Here is a 20925-nt window from a genome sequence, read left to right on the forward strand (position 1 = left end):
TGGCAAAGCACTCGTCATCGCTAGGAAGAAGCTCGTGCTCCGTCTCCAGGTTCGTGTCTGTTTATAGGGCTAAAGTAGCTTTTGTGATAAACCTTCACCGTTATACCAACCAATACCACTTACGGTAAAACATCACCAATCAAATTTTCATGTTTTTATTGGGTCCCTCAAAAGAATGATTCAAATATATTGTCGTCAAATATTATTTTAATCACATTTTCTTGTATTAAATTTTAAAGCTCGTTTTTGCCTCCTTTATTATCATCGCTGACTGAATGTCAATTTTGGACAGCACTTCACTTGTAAGACATTTGAAACTACCCAGTCGTCACAGTATGTTTGTCACGTGTTATCGCCACTGAAACTTTCACAACACACATTACTCTCAACAGACAACAGATCTTCAAGCTCGTGGCTTCAGATGACAGTTTTTTCATCATGCAAAATCTCTCGTCAGAAATGCGACATTATTATCATGTTCATCTCAATCGACAGGAACTATTTACATTTCCAATTTCTCGACACCTTTTCTGCATTCTTACTAGAAAAGCACAGTTCGCAGCAATCTTGATGGTTCAGTTGTTCATGTTCATGAAAACAAAACATGATTTACTGCCAATGCAGCTACAAAGACAGATTCCATTTCAAAGAACTGTTCTACTTCCGGACAAAAGAAGCACTAAAAAACCCTCTTGGAAGAGACAGGCCAGAAGACAACAAATGCACTCAGGCTGTAGTATGGAGGGTCATCGTCTGAAGGCCGTTATTCAGTCTTGTCCTGAAGTCTGGTCGTTAGAGGCATCTTTGGCAGCTTTGATGTGACTGATCTTGATGGCGGTCTCCAGCTTGGCCCACTGCCGCACGCGCTCCCCTGACCTCCCTGCACATCCATACGACACAGTCAGTGGGTTAATACACAATAAACACTTTGAAAGTCACTTACCTTACAATGTAAGCACACAGAAAGTTCAGTGGGAAGGAAAATTATCATAATGACATTATGACAAGTACGTTAAGTGCACAAAACAATCGTCACTCCTACAAGTACTTCAAAGAGAGAAAACAGATGTTGATGATGATGATGTATGATGTTGATTTTCAGCACAAAAAAAGTCACACAAGTTCTACTAGTTTCTATTTGTTTGACTTTTATAGCAGTGCAGACTGACGATCACGTTGTCACGTCGTCACGTCGTCACGTACCTATTTTGGGAGCAGCAGGCCTCTGTAATGCTTCCATCGTAGTCCGGTCTTTGCCTGAAGTAAACAAAAGACTTGCTTGTACAGTAAACAAAGTACCTTGCTTGTATAGCTACACATACACATGCACGTATATAAACACAACACGTACATCACAGACAGACAGACAGACAGACAGACAGACAGACTGACTGACTGGGTGCTCGGCCACTCTGGCGGTACTCTCACCGTACTGAGTGGGGATACACCCAGGCGGATAAGGTGCTGACTAAGGCCACTGCTCTACACACTCCAACACTAAAGGCTCGAGCGACAGGAACTAACGGGATCTGTATTTTCCCTGTAATCATAATACAGTTAAGTAAACTTACTAGGTTGAATTTCCCAGCTGTAATAACCGATACTTTCTCCAACCAACTGTTTTTTGGCCCGCAGCTGCTCTCTCAGTTGACGCATGCCCGCTTCTTTGTTGGCCAGGTGGTCTCTCTGGTCAGACTTCGCCCACCTGGATCTGTCCGTCTGGGTATCCATCCATCCATATACGGAAAATGCACAAAAGGTATAAGAATTCGGAGGTAGAATATTCAAATGTCTTAAAATAGTATTCTGCACATTTACATTTCAATAAACACCACAAAGCAACAAACTGGATGCTACATTAACAAACACCTGAATGTAACACCTTACAAACATGTAGCGCGCGCGCATACACACTTGGAGTAGCCAACGGCTGATATTTTGTGTGGATGTGTTCACCCACCCGTGGCCACGTATAGACGTACCCGTTGCTTGGCTGCACTTTCTTTGTATTTGTCTTCTGACTTCATTTGCGCCAAGGCGGCCTGCTGCTGTGCCTGGCGTTTTACTGGGAGTAGACAAAGAGGTAGACAGGTTAGTAGACGAAGAGGTAGACAGGGTAGTAGACAAAGAGGTAGACGGGTTCGTAGACGAAGAGGTAGACAGGGTAGTAGAAAAAGAGGCAGACAGGTTAGTAGACACAGAGGTAGACAGGTTAGTAGACACAGAGGTAGACAGGTTAGTAGACGAAGAGGTAGACAAGGCGACAAGAGTTCCACGTTTCCACATGTCGCATGTAAGGGAACAGACAAGGACACAAGACGCCGACACTGACACCACACCTAAGTACTAAAAATGAGAAGATGGAATGATGAGAAGGCTGCCAGCATGACTAGGGGGAATGGATGAGGTCCAAACTGTTCATTCAAGGAAGGTCGTATGCAGTTGTCACGTGAAGGGGGAAGGCACTATGAGGTTGTCGAACGGAGGAATTATACTGATATCACTGTTGTGTTTTGTTTTTACAGAAAGCATACAAGTATACAATATGTGGTAATACTTTCGATTTTATTTACTTACAATTTACTGTTTCACTTCTTTACTGAATGTTAAATTTAAGTACAATTTTATGAACGTTAATAACCTTACAAAGCAATGTCAAGGGTAGTATTCGGGGTGGTATTCGGTAGGATGTACATCCTTGTACCTGTAATACGTACTCCTACTCGGACATCCCTAATACTTGCGTTACCTTCTGGTGACTCGAGCTCCTTAAGGGCGCTGATGCTAATGATGTACAGCCAACATGGCGTCTCGAGGTCGTCTGCGTCATCTTGACCAAAGCTGAGGCCCACCAAGCACGCGCGACGCAGTCTCTCCTTGGAAAACTCTCCTCGCTTCAGTTCCAGTGCGATTGTGCTTCGGAATTCTTTCATGTCAAATATCTGCAACAAGAAGGACAACAAGTTCGCTGAGCAAAACCAAATTGCAGATGGTCAGATGGCAACTGTTCGAGAGGTCACCTGTCCGGCTGTTTGCCCTTTGTTTCTGTGATCGAGATCGTTGACCGTCTTGCAGCAGATGTTTCCAGTTGTGTCCTCTCATTTTAAAGCGGATGTTCTCTGTGTTTCTGTTTCTTCAATCTCCATTTTTCGAATACTGACCGACCTCCGTTTGGATATTCAGACTGCGACTTGTTTCTGATTGGTGGTCAATCATCGATGTTCTAGATACTTCGGGTGTTTCCCTGCTTCTAGTGACGGTGTTACTTCGTGAAGTTTCCTCGATAATTTTGATCTTCAATTACAGTGGTTGCTATGGTGACTGGTGTGCGTTGATCTATTGACATCAAAGTAAACATCAAGTCAGCTTGCCTTTGCAACTTCTCACAGTCATCTTGCACACGCACGCGCGTGTTGGAGGGTTAGGGAGAATGTGTGTGTGTGTGCATGTGACGTGTGACCGTGCTCACGTGCCTTTATGTGACGTTCCTCTGTTTCCAACATTGTGTATGTGTGTACATCTCTTTAAGCCTGACAGGTGCAGTGTGATGACGCTTTATAAGTATGAATTATTGTTGTTATTTTTATTTACAGACCTTGATTGTCTCATCAAAGGGGAGATTGCCCTTTTGCAGGAGGACGTCAGCAGAGAGACAGAAGGAATGCGGCTGTTGCAGACCTTTGACCGTGACAGTCAGCTCCGTCAGACGACACGCTAGAATGTTGCCGTCAGAGTCACCCGTTAAACGCACGCCCTGCCAACAACACAAATATTGGTCAGTGCAGGTAGGAGATGGTAAAGCAGCTCCTAGTATATTTATAGATATATACTTATTATCTTTGAGGAGCGGTGGGGTAGAGGCTTAGATTGGCGGGTAAGTGACGTTTTGATGAAAGTCTGCCCTCAGTGGTTAGAGAGAGGTTAAAAGAGTTGAATCGTCCGGAATCAGATATTACTCATTTGCACGGAAGATAAACATAATATTCTAATTTCTATTTCATCTGATAGACTGATTGTAATACAATTTGATGTTCTTATAGTTTTTAGCGGTTGGAGGTGATGTCATGCATTGGAGGGAGAGCTGTGGAGGCTAAAAGCAGCTGGACACTTACCTCGCGAATCTGGTCGCGGAAATATGCAGTGTCTCTGTCTCTCAGGCGATTCTGGAACTGTCTTAAGCCAAACTTGGCAACCGTGGCTCGTTCAGCACTGATCAAAGTGAAATGTACTGACCGATAATTTAGGGGAGGGATCAGAAATCAGCTAATAGTCATCCTTTCAACAACAATTCAACAGAAACACAAACACACACACACACAAACACGAAGAAGGGAAGAGATCAGGAGCGTTGATCAACAAATTGTCTTGACGGATGGTGACTGAAGAAGTGGAAGCACAGCACAGTGTATAAAATGTTCTCTCAGAACAAGTACAGAGGTGACGTCATCATTAAACCCACCTGTCTTCGTCCACTGAGGTAAAGGAACCGTCGATCACGACCGAGCGTGAACTCAGGTAGGTGCTGGTGACTTGTCTCCCCCTCTCCATGTAAATCACCTTACCCCAGGTTTTTGACTCGAGCTTGTTCAGGGACACGAGTACTCCGTAAATAAGTTCCTGAAAAAAGAAGTGCTGAATTTTAATAAATAAATATTTAAGAGAGGAAGAGCATGAGAGGCGACTAGAGAAAGATGGAGGAGCCTGTAGAGAGAAGTATTGGGAGGGGGGTGTGTGTGGTGTGTGTGAGAGCTATGGCCTTCTGACCAGTTTGAATATTTCATGCATACTAATTAGGTCTAAGTTCGTATGCACTTCAAGTCTTTCGTAATGTCCATGATCACTCTTTTGTTTAACATCCTTAAAAACAAAGCCAATCGCAACGAGCTGAAAAATTTTGTGCTGATACTTTCCTCAACTACTTCAACTGCAGGTACTAAAAACAAATAAAAGCCAATTAGAAACAATTACAAACTTCTTAACAGAATAATGTATAACAAAACTAGTTTAAAGTCTATCGACAGAGTGTAAAGGTTAATAACCTCTCGGAAAGTAGCGGGATGTTCTGTGGCGATGATGTTTGATGTGTCAACGACGTCGGCGTGCGGTCTTTGATGGTGATGCCAGCCGCTTGAAGCTCGCTACCAGGAGAAAGAAGAGAGACAAAAATGTCAAAGTTAGACATTCGATAAATTTGATTTTGACAAAGTCACTTCACGGACAAACATTAATTGTTGTAAACATAAGTAAACAGGCTGTAACATTGGGTAGACAAGCACCAGTCACAGTAGATAGTTTATAGATAGCCCTATTCAGCGCAGACAGATTAGTGTCAACATCACTGCTTGGAGTTCTTCAAATAAATTTTCATCTGTAGATTCTGGTACATTGTTGACCAGCAACAAAGCACAGGTCACCAAGTTTGAACCTCGAGAAGAATAGAGAAGCTTTGGAAGAAAAGCTCGAGAAGTTAATTAAAGACGATTTTGTCCGTTCGACTGGACGCTTCCTCAAAACGTCCTTTGAGCTTCGAGGCGACTTTGTGTTGAGAAGTCGTGATCGAATGACTGTTTGGCAATGTAAGAACACATATAGGGACGACTCCATGATATTTTAAAATCAAGGTTGTTTGATTAAGTGTTTCTTTTTTAACATCAATTTATGTGCACCTCCTTTTTTATGGTTTTAAAGAACGTTTACAAAATTCTGTTATTTGCAAACAGGGAACGCTTGCTACAATGGATTGCAAAAGAGAAAGCACAATTTAGTTCCGAATAATGTTTAACTTAATTGTTATAGCCCATGACATCTCTCTCTCTCTCTCACACACACACACATCAGCATCCACTATTTATCCACGGTGTAAAGTTTTGTAATGGTAACACAAGCAAACTCTTACATTTAATTCCGCCATGGCCCCATCAATGTCCGCTTGATCTCTTGTGGTTCTCCAGGCCTCGCCTCCCAGTAGAGCCACGTGATCGCAGAACTGCTGAATCCTGCTTGTTTGTTCTTCCGGTGTCAGGGAGCCACCCAGACGTTTGCGCACGTGATAGCCGCGCACCACACTCTGACACACAACCACCTTGTGCAGGTACTCCGCCATCAGAGCGTGGAGTCGCTGCACGTGCCAGTACCGGAGAAATACCTGAAGCAGACCAGCACACCTTGTCGACATCTGACCAACATCTTGCCAGTATATCTCACAAACAGTTAGTGCTTGTGTTTGATTATGCATGGAGATAAAGTTTGTGTTTTCAATATCAAACTTGTCACACAGAGCGACATGAGAAAAAATAACTCCATTCGGGGCGTTAAATGTTAGGGACAAGGTGTGCAAAAAAATATATATGTATAGGGTGCATGGTAGCTGTGTGATGAGAATTGCATCAAAGAGCAGCAGTTCAACAAACTCACTGATTCTTTGGTCAAGACAGGTCCGCGGCCCAAAAGTTCTGCAGCTGTTAAAATTAGCCGGCATGCTTCCAGAAGTTTCTCGATTCTGACTGATGAATGAAATCTCAGAGCACGGAAGCTGTTGATTCATATTAAAGACAAGTTAGCCACATGTACATCCCCAACTCTACCTACACAGATAGAGCACATGTCTACACACTACACATCCCTCGACATTCTCATTTCTTCTCTCCCTCTAACACACACACTTGATTTATACTCACACTGGTTATTGTGATAAGAATATACTCGCTTGCTAGCATAGTACTGCCACATTACAAAAAAAGAGAGAAATATACCTCCTGACGAAGTCCGCGTGAGTCATGCATGCAGAGTATCCCAGCTTCCTCTGACGAATAACCTCCACTATGTTGGCTTCCTTCATCTGAGACGTCACTTCCGCCGTGTCAAACTGACCTGGCACCGCACCCGGGTTAGGACGCATGCACCTACGAGAGGATAGATACTGTTTAATAATAATGACACTCGTTCAAGAGGTTTCCAGGATGAGAAAAGTCTGTGAAAGTTCTGTCAGTAAGCAACACACCACAACACCATCCACAGCAGTTCTCTAAATAATCCAGGTTTTTCAATTTGTCTCCTTTCAGATATAAATAAGTGAGATTTTGACACGAACAATAAAACAATGCGTTCAAAATCGTTCACATAAAATGGTTTACACACTGCTTTATCGCCATAATCAATTAATTTCAGACACTGTAATTACGAACATAAATATTCGACAAGTTTGTTTAAAAAAATGGCAGGTGATGATTAGTGTTCTGTTTATATGTTCTCCTCAAGATCAATCCTTCTTTTACGAATGAAACATTTGTGATGTCAATGGAAATAAAAGAATCTCAGAGTGTGGTCATATTCTTGTCTTCTTGGCTGTGATAAAGATTCGCACGACACGTGACAACAAAGAGGGTTGATCCTCTTGGTGACAGGGTCAGGGGCTGACCTGATGTAATGAAGACTGCTGTTGTCAAGGCGATGACGGAGAAAACTTATTTCGTCCTGAAAAATGAAGCACGAGGGATGAGACAGTCTCCACATCAAAACATACTACAAGACGACTTCCTCAGTTATCATCTATTATCACCTGCGTGTTTCGCAAGGAGAGGAACTAGCAAACTTACCTTCAGTCATTATGTTTAGGATATAAAGGTAAATTAACATTATGGTGTCAAGTTGAAATTAATGATGTTGAGAAAAAAAACTCTCAGTAACACAGGGTGTAGGTTTCTCTATGAGGAAGACTCAGATCGTCGTCATCGTCAATCTTTAAACGAGAACATGAATCTTCACAAGAGATTTCAATTCAAAAATAGGAACAGCAACTCTGGTCATCTTTTAAGCTAGGTGACTTATTCAGAAACTGCTCAGAAACTTGCGGCATCTCGACAGAAATGAATAACTAAAAGTCAGTTGTTTATGAGTGGCATTTCTGTGCTACACATGACACTGTGCTGGCTGACTACTAACAATGGCGGTCAAACCAAAAAATACCTTGAAATTTCTGTGCGATGTGAATGTCTGTGACTCCTCAGGCACATACCTGTAAAAATAATCCGAGTCTGCTTGATTGTGCATTCGTCTATTATTCAATAAAACAAACACACACACACACACACACACACACACACACCCACACACCACACACACCACACACACCACACACACCACACACACACACACACACACACCACACACACCACACACACCACACACACCACACACACCACACACACACAAAAGCATGTTTCTCTAGCCAATCATAGGCGTGTAGCACCATCCTAACCATATGACTTACGCATCTCCATTTTAGAGACGGATTTCTGAGCACCTGCCACCGCCTGTCACTTTTATTTTATGCTTCCTTGACCTTATTATTTCCCGGTATTTCCCGTTCAACATTTAACCATGTACACCGGTGCTTTCGTCCATCCTTCAGTTTTTCGTTTTGTCTTTATAGTCCAGTCAAGGCACCTCCTCTGTTTTGCTGTTTATCTCATTTTTAATACATCTTCGGCTCCTCCTCTCTCAACCACCTCAATCAGCCTCATTGTTACATCCCTCAAACCAATGCCCAACTCCTCTGGTGCCAAACATACCCTAGCTGCTGCTGACACCCCATCCTATCCTTGCTCACCCATCCACCCGTCATCAGGTGCAGGACGTACCCGCGTTGTTGCTGAGTGACGTCATAGGCTATCTCCTTGGCCAACGGATTGGCGCCGTAGATCAGCAGCTGGGCAATGGAGTCTGGAAAGGAGGCTCTGGACCTTGCCAACAAGTCACTGGCATCATAGGTCATCTGCATACAAACACCTTGTACACATACATGGCTACAAACATGCTACACATAGTGTCACTAGAAATACAAAGCACCTGTAATATCACTTAGTAGCATATAGCATCTGTAATGTCACTTAGTAGCATGTAGCATCTGTAATGTCACTTATAGCACAAACACAACACTTTAATGTTAAATCATGGCTAGAAATACATAGTACTTATATTTTAATATCACACATACCGACATGAGCAACTTTCACCAGTCGCAAAATATTTTCAGTAAAAGTTCACATTGTTAAAATTAACGAGGCGAACTCCTAGGTGTCGGGACTAAATAAATATTTGTACTGCGAATCTGAATGATCAAAATGTTGTACATGTCAACCATTATCAGAAGCAGATAAATGCTTACCTGGCTCAAGAAGTGTTTAACAGTAAACAAATGTTTTTCTTTGCATTTCAAGAAGATCTTATTCTTCTTATAAGCCTTGTTCTTGCACAGACTACGCACGAGCTCTCTGGCGGCTTCCGTCTGGGGTCCAGACTGGTGCAGGAGGAGGTCGAGCAGGCCGGTCTGTGGCTGGTGGTAAGACAGGACCGTGAGAGGGGACGTCTGTCTGTCTTTCTTTCTTGTCTTGTCTGTCTGTCTGTCTGTCTGTCTGTCTGTCTGTCTGTCTGTCTGTCTGTCTGTCTGTCTGTCTGTCTGCCTGTCTTTGCGAACGCTGTTACATTACTTATAGTGTCTGTTAATAATTATAAAGACTAAATTCATTCAAAAAAACAATGGAGAACAATGCAAAGAGGGACGACAAAGAAACGTGTCTGTCAAGCAAAAGGACAAAGAAAAAAAGAAAAGAAATCTTACTGTAAACACGGCCTGCACGAGCAGTGTGTTGTCCATGTACTTCACTCTGTAGGCCGCGATGTCCTCGCGCTCACAGCAGTCCACGTCCCTCTGCAAGATGGCGGCGTTGAGGTAGTTCTCCATCGCCTCGGCAGCCATGTTGCGCTGGAAACTGTCCAGACCCTGCAGTCCAGTTGTGTCGACACCCACAGAGTCCACGACACACACTGCTGTCAGTCGTGTGTTACACCTGTGATAGTGAGTTTTGTGTCGCAATGGGCCTTTCGTTATACATTCTGTTATGCAAGTATTAATAGATATTAACTTTTCATGAAGATCTCTTTCCTTTTGGAAGAAAATGCTTTAACAAGACCTTGCATGCCTATGAAATAGCAGGACATGGATCCTAGCAGTCACCTAGCAGTCACCTAGCAGTCACCTAGCAGTCACCTAGCCAAGCACGCATAAGCCCGCTGCGCCCTCCCTCCAACTGTTAGGTAGACATGCGCAAAGCCTTCTCAAGGCCCGTAGCTATGGCTTCAGACGGTTATTCGGAGAAGAACTGTTGTTATTCTGAAGAGGAATTCCGTGTTCATCTTATGAAATGCAATAAAACAAAGCTTGAAATAAACGCATGTAGTCAGTAGCAATATATACAGCCCTATCACTGATAGTACAATAGAGAATACTACACACTACAGCAGTACAATAGAGGACATCAAACACTACTTTGAGACTTACAACTCCTCTGGTGACAGAGACAGCGCCATTTTGATCTTCTTAGAGACGATGGCACACAGACGATGGTACAACTCCACGACGGCCATGTCGATAATGTACGGCAGTTGTTGTAAAGTATATGGAGCCTGGACCACCTCTCCTGCACCAAGCATCTCAAAGTAATTATGTACATACAAGATTATATCTTTATGTAGATATATAATATATGTACATACTAGATTTTATATATATAGCTATAAAAAAGATGTCTTTACAGTACAAATGCCAAAATAGAAACATAATGTATAACATGTTACGCCGATTACCACTCTGCAAGGTGTACTTGATGCGAGAGATTAACAAAGCTGTTAAATTTATTGCTTTCTCATATGAATTGTGTTTGAAGAATGCGTCTCAATGTCTGACAGCCATTCCGAAACAAAAGCAAGAAAGCCTCGCTGCAAGTTCTACCTGCGACTTGAGTTGTGTTGTTGAGTAAAGCTCCTTCCAGGTAGTCTGACCTGACCCCCAGCAAATCTGCAGCTGTGAACACAAATGTCGACAATGCACTGTTTGAACAGATTATGTATGTATGACAAGTACAGTCAGTTACCTATGCTGACAAACACATTGACATAAGTACTCGTCACAACACAACAGTTAATGTCACAGCACACCTGGCTGAACTCGTCATTTACGCCCAAGAAAATCCACAAGGCAGCCACACATAACCTGCATCACGTGATCAGTTGATGAAGACTGGGACCGTCAGCAAGAACAGCCGATAGTTGGAAAACTTGAGAAAGTAAAACTAAGTATATAGAACTCGGAAATATAGAACTAAGCTTAAAGCTTCTGACAGTTAATGTCAGGTGTGCCGGGCAGTCTGTTGTCGAGGTTTGGGTAGTAAGTACCTGCTCTCAGCTCCTCTGGGTTCGAGAACGCTGGCCGGCCGGTGTGCGGGTGCACCATCACGGTTAAGTTCCCCAGATGCAAGATGGTGGCCAGCAAAGCCAGGAGAGCAGATAACTCGTGACCAGCATAGTTCTGAAACTGGAGAAGGGAGCAAAGTAGGAGACAAATATTTAGTGATTCTAACAGACTTTGTCCTCTGTGTCTGGCTCAAAGGTCTGGCGGAGGGAGTATTTTCTGAGTGCGATGAGTAGTGTGCTCGCTCTCCACTCTACAGATGGCGAGTTCTAGGTGTAGGTACATTTGCAAAATCTTTAACACCTCTGAACTATCTTCTAGTCTTGTCGTTGGAACCACAGGAAAGGTGTATGGGTATGTTTGTAAGAGGTAAAGTGAGTTCAACGAGAAATTCTCGTCTTCTGGGGATATTAAAGAAAAGCGTTCCTACCGTGTGGTCGAGTCCCAGCTGCGCCATGGCGCTGACAAAGAAGCCAAAGGCGCCGCCGCTGCGTGCGTAGTCCTGACGATCCAGGAAAAGGTTCGATCCGTCACCTGCATCCAGCAGCCTGCAGCACAGACTCACATTTCAAACCCTTTCACCCACGATTGTTTTCATTTAACAAATTGAGGAAGGGAGAGTCATAGGAAGCTGACTGTCAGTACAGACTGAAATGCGAGTCATACGGGGCTGTCCCTACAAACTGATATGCGAGTCATAGAGAGCTACAGACACTGACCTGTAGGTGGATAGAAGGTAGTACATCTCCTGCTCTCTCTTGCTCATACCAGCCAACATGGAGTAGAAGACACTGAAGGTACCCCAGCCTTTTGGCCTATAGACCAGCAGCCATTTCTCAAGGCACAGAATCCCCATCTCCGCTAGTGAAGACAGGAACAAGAAGCAGAAATGTCAATGGATGTGTTGTGCAAGAAGACTTGCCTGCTAGCTCTAGTCACATCATGCACAGAAGCTGAACACAAGAAAGGTCTTGGTTTAGAAAACTGCATGCACACACACTCTGACTCAACCTGGTCTACCTAGAGTATAATGGTGGCCATTGCTCAATGGCATGGCCTGGAGAATGAGACAGAAACAATACCACTTACCCATTACCATCTGCCTGTCTTCTGGATGAAAGAACAGCGTGGTCGTCCTGATTGCACGGGTGGAAGCGGCGTTTACGGGTGTTCGGACACGCGCCATGGCCTCCAGCATGTGCAGCGCCTTAAACAGACACCTCCAAGTCATGTGACAAGAAGACTGATCTGCTCTTTATGGTTTATTATTTGACAAGAATTCAAGGCTGATGTGTTCTTCGTTATGTGACAACGAGATGACTGTTGCGTTCTTTATTCTTGTGACAAGGATTATTTTTTCTGTATTCTTTGTTATGCTTTGTTATTTCTGGTGCGGACGACAACTACAGAGAATAGTGTCGACGCAGTAAATAGACGAACTGGATTCTCTCTAGCATTCACGGATAGGTCACGAAAAAAAACCCAAACAATTTCGAGAAAGACAGAGCGCATTCAAAACGAGTAGTGTTTGATAAAAAGTCATAGGGAATAGTGTTTAATGGGAAGTCAGAGTGAGTTTACTATATTTCACAGAGATGAAGAAAGAAATTCGCACAGAGGGACAAACGGATGGACAGACAGCAGGCGGACAAACGTATGGGCAAACGTATACAAAGACTAGCATAATTCTCCATTAGGTTTGAAGATACCTTACCACCAAAAAGAAAAGCATAAAGCAGCTTACCAAAGTAACACGGGAACCCAGGCCAGAGAGAGGAGATAGCCGGGACTCTCTCATCAACTGCGTGATGACCAGCTTTGAGGCTCGAGTTTTGCCTGAAATGACAAATTGTCTTCCTTGAACATAGGCATGCTGGCACCATTCACCAATTAAAAGACATGGTATAACCCTAAAGGCATGATCTCATCATCCGCCCGAGCTTGGCGAGGACTTACCGGATCCTGGTCTGCCAGTGATGAGGACACAGTGGGCGGGGGCGCCGGCCAGGAGGGCCTGGTGCACGCGGTGGGCCAGGCCCAGGACGTGGAGAGGTTGCTGCTGCAGCGGCTTGAGGTCTCGTATCTCACGACCGAGCTGCAAAGACACGGGTAGGTAGCTATCATCGATTATCGTTTTGTCATCAAGCTGAGAATATTTGGCTCTTCTAGATATATCGGATGGTAGTCTTCGTGGGGCAGAGAAAACCGAGCTGTCATTGTAGCTTTACTCTGTCTCTATAATGTTAACCTGTCTTCTTCCTGTTCTAAAGTCAGAACAATCGTGTCTCTGCAACCTTGGTCAACGAACTTCTGTATCACTCTATAGCCTTGACCTATCATCGCAGTCATTTATTTTTCTCTGCACTGTCGGTTTCTCTTCAGAAAGACTTAAAGCCTTATTAAATTATAATTATTATTGCTTCATGAATGTGTAATTGTCTGTCTTCAATTAAACAGTATTTTCGCTGTATGATTTTTTCATTTTTCTTCAAATTTATAAAGCCTAAAACAAAACTAAAAAGAAGAAACAAACAAACAAACAAACAAGCAAACAAACAAATAAAAATAAACAAAAATAAACACAAAACTTGTTGTCATGGATCTAGTCAGAGTGCTAGGACTGGGCGCGTGTGTAGATGAAAGCGTGCGAATGATGGACGTTCTCTAAATGGAACGTGAAAAATGACGTATAGTGACGTCAAAAGAAAGAGTGAGGTAAGCGGGAGAGACGTTGAGAAGGGATATGGAAGCAGAAGGACGTGAGAGGACATTTTTAGAAGAAGAAGAAAGTAGAGAGTAGATAGAAGAGGTAGAACGATAGCGAGTGGAAGAAGAAGAAAGTAGAGAGCGGAAAGGGAGACGTGAACGTATGTGTCAAGACAGTGAGTTTATAGCGTGTGAGGTGTTCGATGTACTTTGTAGAAGTGGAGATTGAAGGATAAACTGTGGTGTTAGAGACCGTTTTGCTTTTACAGTTAGGATCTATTTTTTTTTTTTTTTTTTTTTTGGTTGGTAATTTTGATCATTAAACAGACAGACTCGTACAGGCGAGTCATTCTTCAATTGGAACGAAAGAACGCGCAATTGTCCGACCCGCTGGTGAGTTTGAGAGAGCGAGAAACGATAGGCACCGGCGGCGTCGTGACAATTTGGTGACCCCGACGTGATTCGCCTGTTGCGGGTCTGTCTGCGTCGTGAAGAAGTCGTCAGATTTGTTTTATAGAGATTTGCAGAATAGAAGGAAAATGGCTGCTCAAGAAGAAATTGTGATAGATGTTGCAACCTATAAGGAGGAAGGAAAAACAATAGGACTAGAAGGTGAGGCTTTGACAAAATATATATTACAGTGCATAGAGAGACATGAGCGACGCTTAGCACGAGCAGCAGAGAAAGAGAAAGCAGAGAGAGAAGAGAGACTAGAGAAAGAGAAAGCAGAGAGAGAAGAGAGACTAGAGAAAGAGAAAGCAGAGAGAGAAGAGAAACTAGAGAAAGAGAAAGCAGAGAGAGAAGAGAGACTAGAGAAAGAGAAAGCAGAGAGAGAAGAGAGACTACAGAAAGCAGAGAGAGAAGAGAGACTACAGAAAGCAGAGAGAGAAGAGAGAACCGAAAGAGAGAGAAGAGAATTTGAATTAGAAAAGCTACGGTTGGAAAACAGCGAAAGGATAATTCACAACGACAGTGAACCCGGCCGTGGAGGTCGAAATTTCCAAGGACTAACCCCAAAACTTCCACTTTTTAAGGAAGAACTCGACGACATAGACTCATTTTTATATCGATTTGAATCACATGCTAACGCCCTTCGATGGCCAAAGGATCTATGGCCTCTCCACCTTTCAGCCATTCTTCAGGGAGAATCTCTTAAACTCTACCATGCTCTTTGTATTCAGGGATCTGTTGAATACGAAAAACTAAAAAGAGAACTACTGACTAAATTCCAGTGCACAGAGGAAGGTTATCGTGAACCACTAAGAAGCATTCGACCCCAAATGGGAGAGTCAATGATATCCTTCTCGACAAGATTAATAAGTATAGCTGACCGATGGGTGGAACTTTCTAATGTCGAAAAGTCATACAACGGAATACGAGATCTTCTTTTACGTGAGCAGTTAATTCAAAGCGTTTCAAGAGACCTGGCGGTTTTTCTGAGAGAAAGAGCTCCTAGCTCCGTTGAAGAAATGATAGACTGTGCTGAAAAGTATAGACAAGCCCACCCAAACAAGATCTTGGCTCGACGACCTGAAAACGCCGTAGCTGCTAACGCTACGTATCATCAGCCAGGCAAACCCAACCTTCCTCAATCATACCCTCCTAGAATGCCTAACACCCAAACCATATCTCGCCCTACACTAAGTCGTCCTACTGCCCCGATACCTCCCTCACACCCTTCCGTATACCAACGAAACAATCAACCTAGACAATTCCAACCCCGTTCCCCTCCTACGTCTGAAAGCATCCAGTGTTATGCTTGTCGTGGGTATGGCCATCTAGCCCGCGAGTGTGCTAATACACTGCGTCGCGAACACAATACCGCCGCAGCAGTGGACACGGAGGAGGCAACCGCCAACATTGCCGTCTTATGTTCCTCCTCGATCCCTAACGAATTGGGACAGCTACATCTTTTCCAAGGAGAAGTGAAAGGGAAGTCCGTCCAAGTTTTGCGAGATACAGGAGCAACAATCTCAGGCATTCGGGCAAGTTTGGTGGCCCCACGTGAGTATTTAAATAAACGCCAGACATGTGTAACATTTGGCGGACGGCGAGAGTTCTTCCCGTTGGCAAGAGTCCAAGTTAGAACTCCATTCTATACTGGGCCCCTCACGTGTTGCGTGATCAAAAGCCCCATTGTTGACCTAATCATTGGAAATGTTAGAAGAGAAACTACTCGTTGTGATGTAGAATCTGAGAGGACCAAGGCTCAAAATGTGTCACAAACACAACAGCCGACAATACAGAGAGAATCGACTCCTCAAGAGGTTCATGAAGCACTGAACCGTAAAATCAACGACATGAGTGATGAAATCAGAGAGTTGCGACAATGTTTACAGAACTTTAAAGGAAATACTGAACGTGATGAATGCAGACTGCAGAGAGAACTCAGAGACCGGGACAAAGAAATTATTGGGCTTAAAGATGAGACAGAGGTTTGGCGAAAAGAAAGAGATGAATTGTGTAGACAACAGTGGGTAACAGTTGGTGACTTTGCAGAAAAGGTTCGTGAACTTGAATTAGGTCATAAGAAACAGTCTAATGACCTACAGAAAGCCTTGGAAGAAATCAAATTCTTCAAGGAGCGTGAAGAAAGCATGAAGAAAGAACTTGAGAACACTGTAACAAAAGAGAAATATCTGGACAAGGAGATATCGGCCAATGGTGAGACTAACAGGGCGGTGGAACGATTGACAAGACTAAAAAGAGAACCCGAACAAATCTACGAAGACAAGAGAAAGACTACAAAAGTGTATCTGGACTCGAGACATCAGGTGTCGAGTGAAGTAGAGGAAAAGATGACAGACGCTGGCATCGTGACCAAAGAGTTTGAGGTTCATCAGACCTTCAAAGAACCCAAGACAGATCTGGGAAAAGCCAAGAAGAGACGACCATTTTCAGAGGACTATTATGGGACAACTTTCAAAGAATTAGGATAACTGCTGCTAAGTTTTGATCCGGAGGACAAGGACAAGAAAGAAGAAGAATGTGAGAGTATTCAAGAACAGAAAAAAAGAACTATCAAACTAATCTTTACATGACTCTATAAGGATAGAATACAAGCCTTCTATGACTGTTGATTTTCAAAAGGGACGTGTCATGAGAAAAAGGATATTGTTATTTAATGTAAAATCAGAAAAAAGTGACTACGAACATTAACATTGGGAATAGTATAGTGTTTGTCATGTAACCTAGCTTTACGGACAATGAAAAAAAATTTAGGAAAATTTTTTTTCAATGGAAGGGGGGAGAAATGTCATGGATCTAGTCAGAGTGCTAGGACTGGGCGCGTGTGTAGATGAAAGCGTGCGAATGATGGACGTTCTCTAAATGGAACGTGAAAAATGACGTATAGTGACGTCAAAAGAAAGAGTGAGGTAAGCGGGAGAGACGTTGAGAAGGGATATGGAAGCAGAAGGACGTGAGAGGACATTTTTAGAAGAAGAGGACGTTAGAGAGTAGATAGAAGAGGAAGAACGATAGCGAGTGGAAGAAGAAGAAAGTAGAGAGCGGAAAGGGAGACGTGAACGTATGTGTCAAGACAGTGAGTTTATAGCGTGTGAGGTGTTCGATGTACTTTGTAGAAGTGGAGATTGAAGGATAAACTGTGGTGTTAGAGACCGTTTTGCTTTTACAGTTAGGATCTATTTTTTTTTTTTTTTGGTTGGTAATTTTGATCATTAAACAGACAGACTCGTACAGGCGAGTCATTCTTCAATTGGAACGAAAGAACGCGCAATTGTCCGACCCGCTGGTGAGTTGGAGAGAGCGAGAAACGATAGGCACCGGCGGCGTCGTGACACTTGTATTACAGCAAGATTATATTAAAAGTTCCGGATTGTTTTCAAATATTATAGTAATGTCGAGTAATACACAGCAGACTACAAAAATATTTCTGCTGCTGACGAGGACTTTAGAAAAGTCGACGATTGTGATCTCACCTCTTCTTCATTTTCGCCTGTGTCATGGCAGGGGTTGAAACTCAGGAGAAAGTCACCAAAATAAGTCTGTGAAAAAGAAAGTCAGTCACCAAAATAAGTCGGTAAAAAAAGAATTTACCATATATTTACTGAACTTAACTAGCCTAGCATGACGTCACTGGCTCACGCACTCACTCACTGACTCACTGACTCACAAACTCACACACTGAGTTACCACCTACGCAGTACTGTTGGAGTTTGAATCGCTCCGCTAGCACTCCGAGCACTTCAGCTCCTTCGATGTCAGCGAGTGCAGCGAGGTCAGTCAGCTTGACCCTGCCATGGAAGAAAAGAGACGTGGATGTCATGGGTACCTGATACTCGGCTAGTGAGAGACGTACAGGGACAACATGGGACTGGGTACAAACGTATCAAGAATGCTATTTATTATTTATCCACACCAACGGCACGATACACGACCTACCGACGAACTCTACATGTGGCACTGAAAGGAAGGCGCCATTATCTTTCAGACTGTAACATTTCACGGCTCAAGTATTTTCAGATTTAAATTATTTGTTGTGATTTGGAAGAAGTGTTATTTTTTATCTGTTTAGGACAGTGGTTCTTAACCGGGGTTCGATCGAACCCTAGGGGTTCGGTGAGTCGGTCTCAGGGGTTCGACGGAGCCTCCGCCACGGAGGTCAAGACACACCCGCAATTTGTGATGACACTAAAGAAGGGTTTGGTGAATGTGCATATGAAACTTGTGGGTTCGGTACCTCAGACAAGGTTAAGAACCACTGGTTTAGGATGATATGACTGCACACCGCACCTTATTAAAGATCGCATGACAACAAGACGCAGAGAGTAACAAGGCTCAAGCTACCAAGATACCTTTCTTAGTCTTGGGTAGTCTGTTCCTCCGTCTATAGGAGGGGCAGCTTATCAAGGGAGGCCTGTTGGTGTACCTGACACCATCACAGGACTGTAGTTTGCACACCTGCTTGACACAACGCGCACCTGGCACCAAACTGTCTGCCGCTTCTCACTGTACTACTTTCACAGAGATCTCTCCTCGCCGTGCTCATCGTCTGATAATCAAGCAAAAGGCTACTTGAATATCGCACTGCTATATGGCTGCCATTGATTAGCCGATGTTGCTACAAGGACACTGACAAGTGCCCTAAATCATGGCCCAAGTATGCCAGTGACGTCAGCATTGTCGTGCAATGTACAGGTAATGCCAATGGTGGGACAGGTCAGTTACATAAGGCATCTGTTAGCCTGTAAATCACACCTGACAGACATCCGTTTGTAGATAAACCGCACCTAATGGATATCAATATAAATGGCGGAGCAGACATAGGGTCCATGTGCAGGTCCTGCACACACACACTGTCTTACACACACACACTATCTTATCCCGCCCAGAATACAATTCGTTTTTTTTAAATGCTGGAGATCGTAATACTCGTTGTCTTCTACCTATATCCATGTCATTCTCAGCGGGTGTGTCAAGATACCTTATCTCAGGTGTCGAGTTCTCGGTAGGTCATAGGACAGAGTGCTGATCCCCGAGAACAAACCGCGATAAGCGGCGAAAGACACTACGTACACTTTCATAAGCATTCACAGAGATGTGTGACAAGCTACATGACTTCACATTACTATTGTGTGTGGTCCACAGTGTCGGACACATAAACACCTGTCCGTCACGATTCACTCACAGAGGATGTTTACACAGGTATTCACACAGAGACAGTCACACGTACACACAAGACAACCAGACCCATGTCCCGTCATTGCAAGATATAAGCAACACAACAAAATATTTACTTTACTCTCAGGACATGCAAAACTCACTTTCAACATAAGAGAAATATCACCTGATTTCTCAGTAATTTGAATTAGCATATTTTCAATACTAGAGAAATTTCCTAGAGAGGTACGCAGATGGGGATTCAACGCACTACATACACATCTCGGACACCCAGTCTGTTAATTCGGGTACTTACACATCCATGTAGACGACGGAGTTTTCGTGCAGCTACACATCCACACAGGTCAGGATCGTGAAGTCACCCTGAGGCAGGTCTCACACGAACCCAAGCAAAGCGCACGAAGGCAACCCGGACTGCCGTGTGCAGAGTGTGACCCCAGTTGACCCCAGTCACGACTGACACTGAATCGCTCTCTTCCGGGTAGCGCGTCGTGCACCCGCCGAACACTTCTGATTAGTTCACGTCACGAGGGTATTTCTGGTCTCCAAAGCCTAGCGTCAGAAGCTTTTACAAGAACAGAATCATAATCAAGCGCGTGTGTTCGTGACTGCGCGTGTCACACCGTTACAAGGGTAGCGAGGGTAGTAACAGACTAACCTGACTAGTGACAGTGTTTGGAGACCTTACACTGATGGAAAGCAGAACATCATGATGATGATTGAGCACGAGACGACTTAAAGCACTAGTGGGGTGCAATGTTTCTCAAATGACTTGATTAAACTCTTTACATCTCCAGATAATATTTCTCTGAATGTGTGTCAATACATCTCTCCCGTTATCGAGATATGTGTCTTCACACATCCCCGTGCACAGCTAATCAACATACATTTCCAACTGCCCTTTTGCCTCAGTACTGTACTATATTGTTGTTGTTGTCTTGCTATCTATGTTGCTGACCTTCACCTTGTAGGCGTGTATCTTGAGAGCGGGAGGGAGGTGTTATCCAGATTTGAGGAGATACTATCTCGCATTGACTTTATTTTTGTGAAAAATCACATTGCATCCCGTCTCGTAGAGCTGATCTTTTCTCGTGACTTGGGTAAAGGCTCAGTGCAAGCAGAAATTCTCTCTGTTCTCTCTGTTCTAGGTGATACTTTCTAGTGAATACCGTTTTCCATTCTGTAGTTTTGGCCTCCACAATTCGTCATCGTAACTTGAGCGGAGCTTTAACGAGGGGCTAGAAAGACATTTGCACTCACTAGACTGCTGTCGCGAAAACAGCTGTCACTACAGCGCTAAGCGCCGCCATCTGTGATTATGGTGACTG

General features: G+C 43.6%; 1 protein-coding gene across 2 annotated transcripts; it reads right to left on the reverse strand.

Moving 5' to 3' along the window:
* Positions 1-145: 145 nt before the first annotated feature.
* Positions 146-20247, reverse strand: LOC112562716 (myosin-IIIb-like). Of its 2 annotated transcripts, none has more exons than XM_025236148.1 (28): positions 19893-20247; positions 18117-18210; positions 17896-17961; positions 13205-13343; positions 12993-13084; positions 12338-12455; positions 11968-12109; positions 11679-11796; positions 11233-11371; positions 10790-10861; positions 10340-10478; positions 9620-9848; positions 9167-9334; positions 8640-8773; positions 7966-8014; positions 7418-7473; positions 6753-6902; positions 6415-6532; positions 5897-6145; positions 5040-5138; positions 4460-4617; positions 4113-4209; positions 3596-3754; positions 2750-2942; positions 1983-2065; positions 1572-1719; positions 1204-1257; positions 146-880 (listed from the first exon to the last, which is right to left on the reverse strand). In XM_025236148.1, the coding sequence occupies exons 1-28, from the start codon at positions 19898-19900 to the stop codon at positions 768-770; spliced, it is 3384 nt and encodes a 1127-aa protein (XP_025091933.1). In that variant the 5' UTR covers positions 19901-20247; the 3' UTR covers positions 146-767. The 2 variants fall into 2 exon arrangements, with proteins under 2 accessions (XP_025091933.1, XP_025091935.1); XM_025236150.1 differs by having other exon boundaries at positions 18113-18210; positions 19893-20245.
* Between the last annotated feature and the right edge of the window lie 678 nt (positions 20248-20925).

Source organism: Pomacea canaliculata, linkage group LG4 (genome assembly GCF_003073045.1).
Source record: "Pomacea canaliculata isolate SZHN2017 linkage group LG4, ASM307304v1, whole genome shotgun sequence".
Taxonomy (NCBI): domain Eukaryota; kingdom Metazoa; phylum Mollusca; class Gastropoda; order Architaenioglossa; family Ampullariidae; genus Pomacea; species Pomacea canaliculata.

Excerpts from the sequence above, each read along its gene's own strand:
- LOC112562716 (XM_025236148.1), bottom strand. Across the intron at positions 13,344-17,895 it reads CAGGCGAAAATGAAGAAGAG|CTCGGTCGTGAGATACGAGA; the intron begins GTGAGATCACAA and ends GTGTCTTTGCAG. Across the intron at positions 881-1,203 it reads GCCTGCTGCTCCCAAAATAG|GGAGGTCAGGGGAGCGCGTG; the intron begins GTACGTGACGAC and ends ATGGATGTGCAG.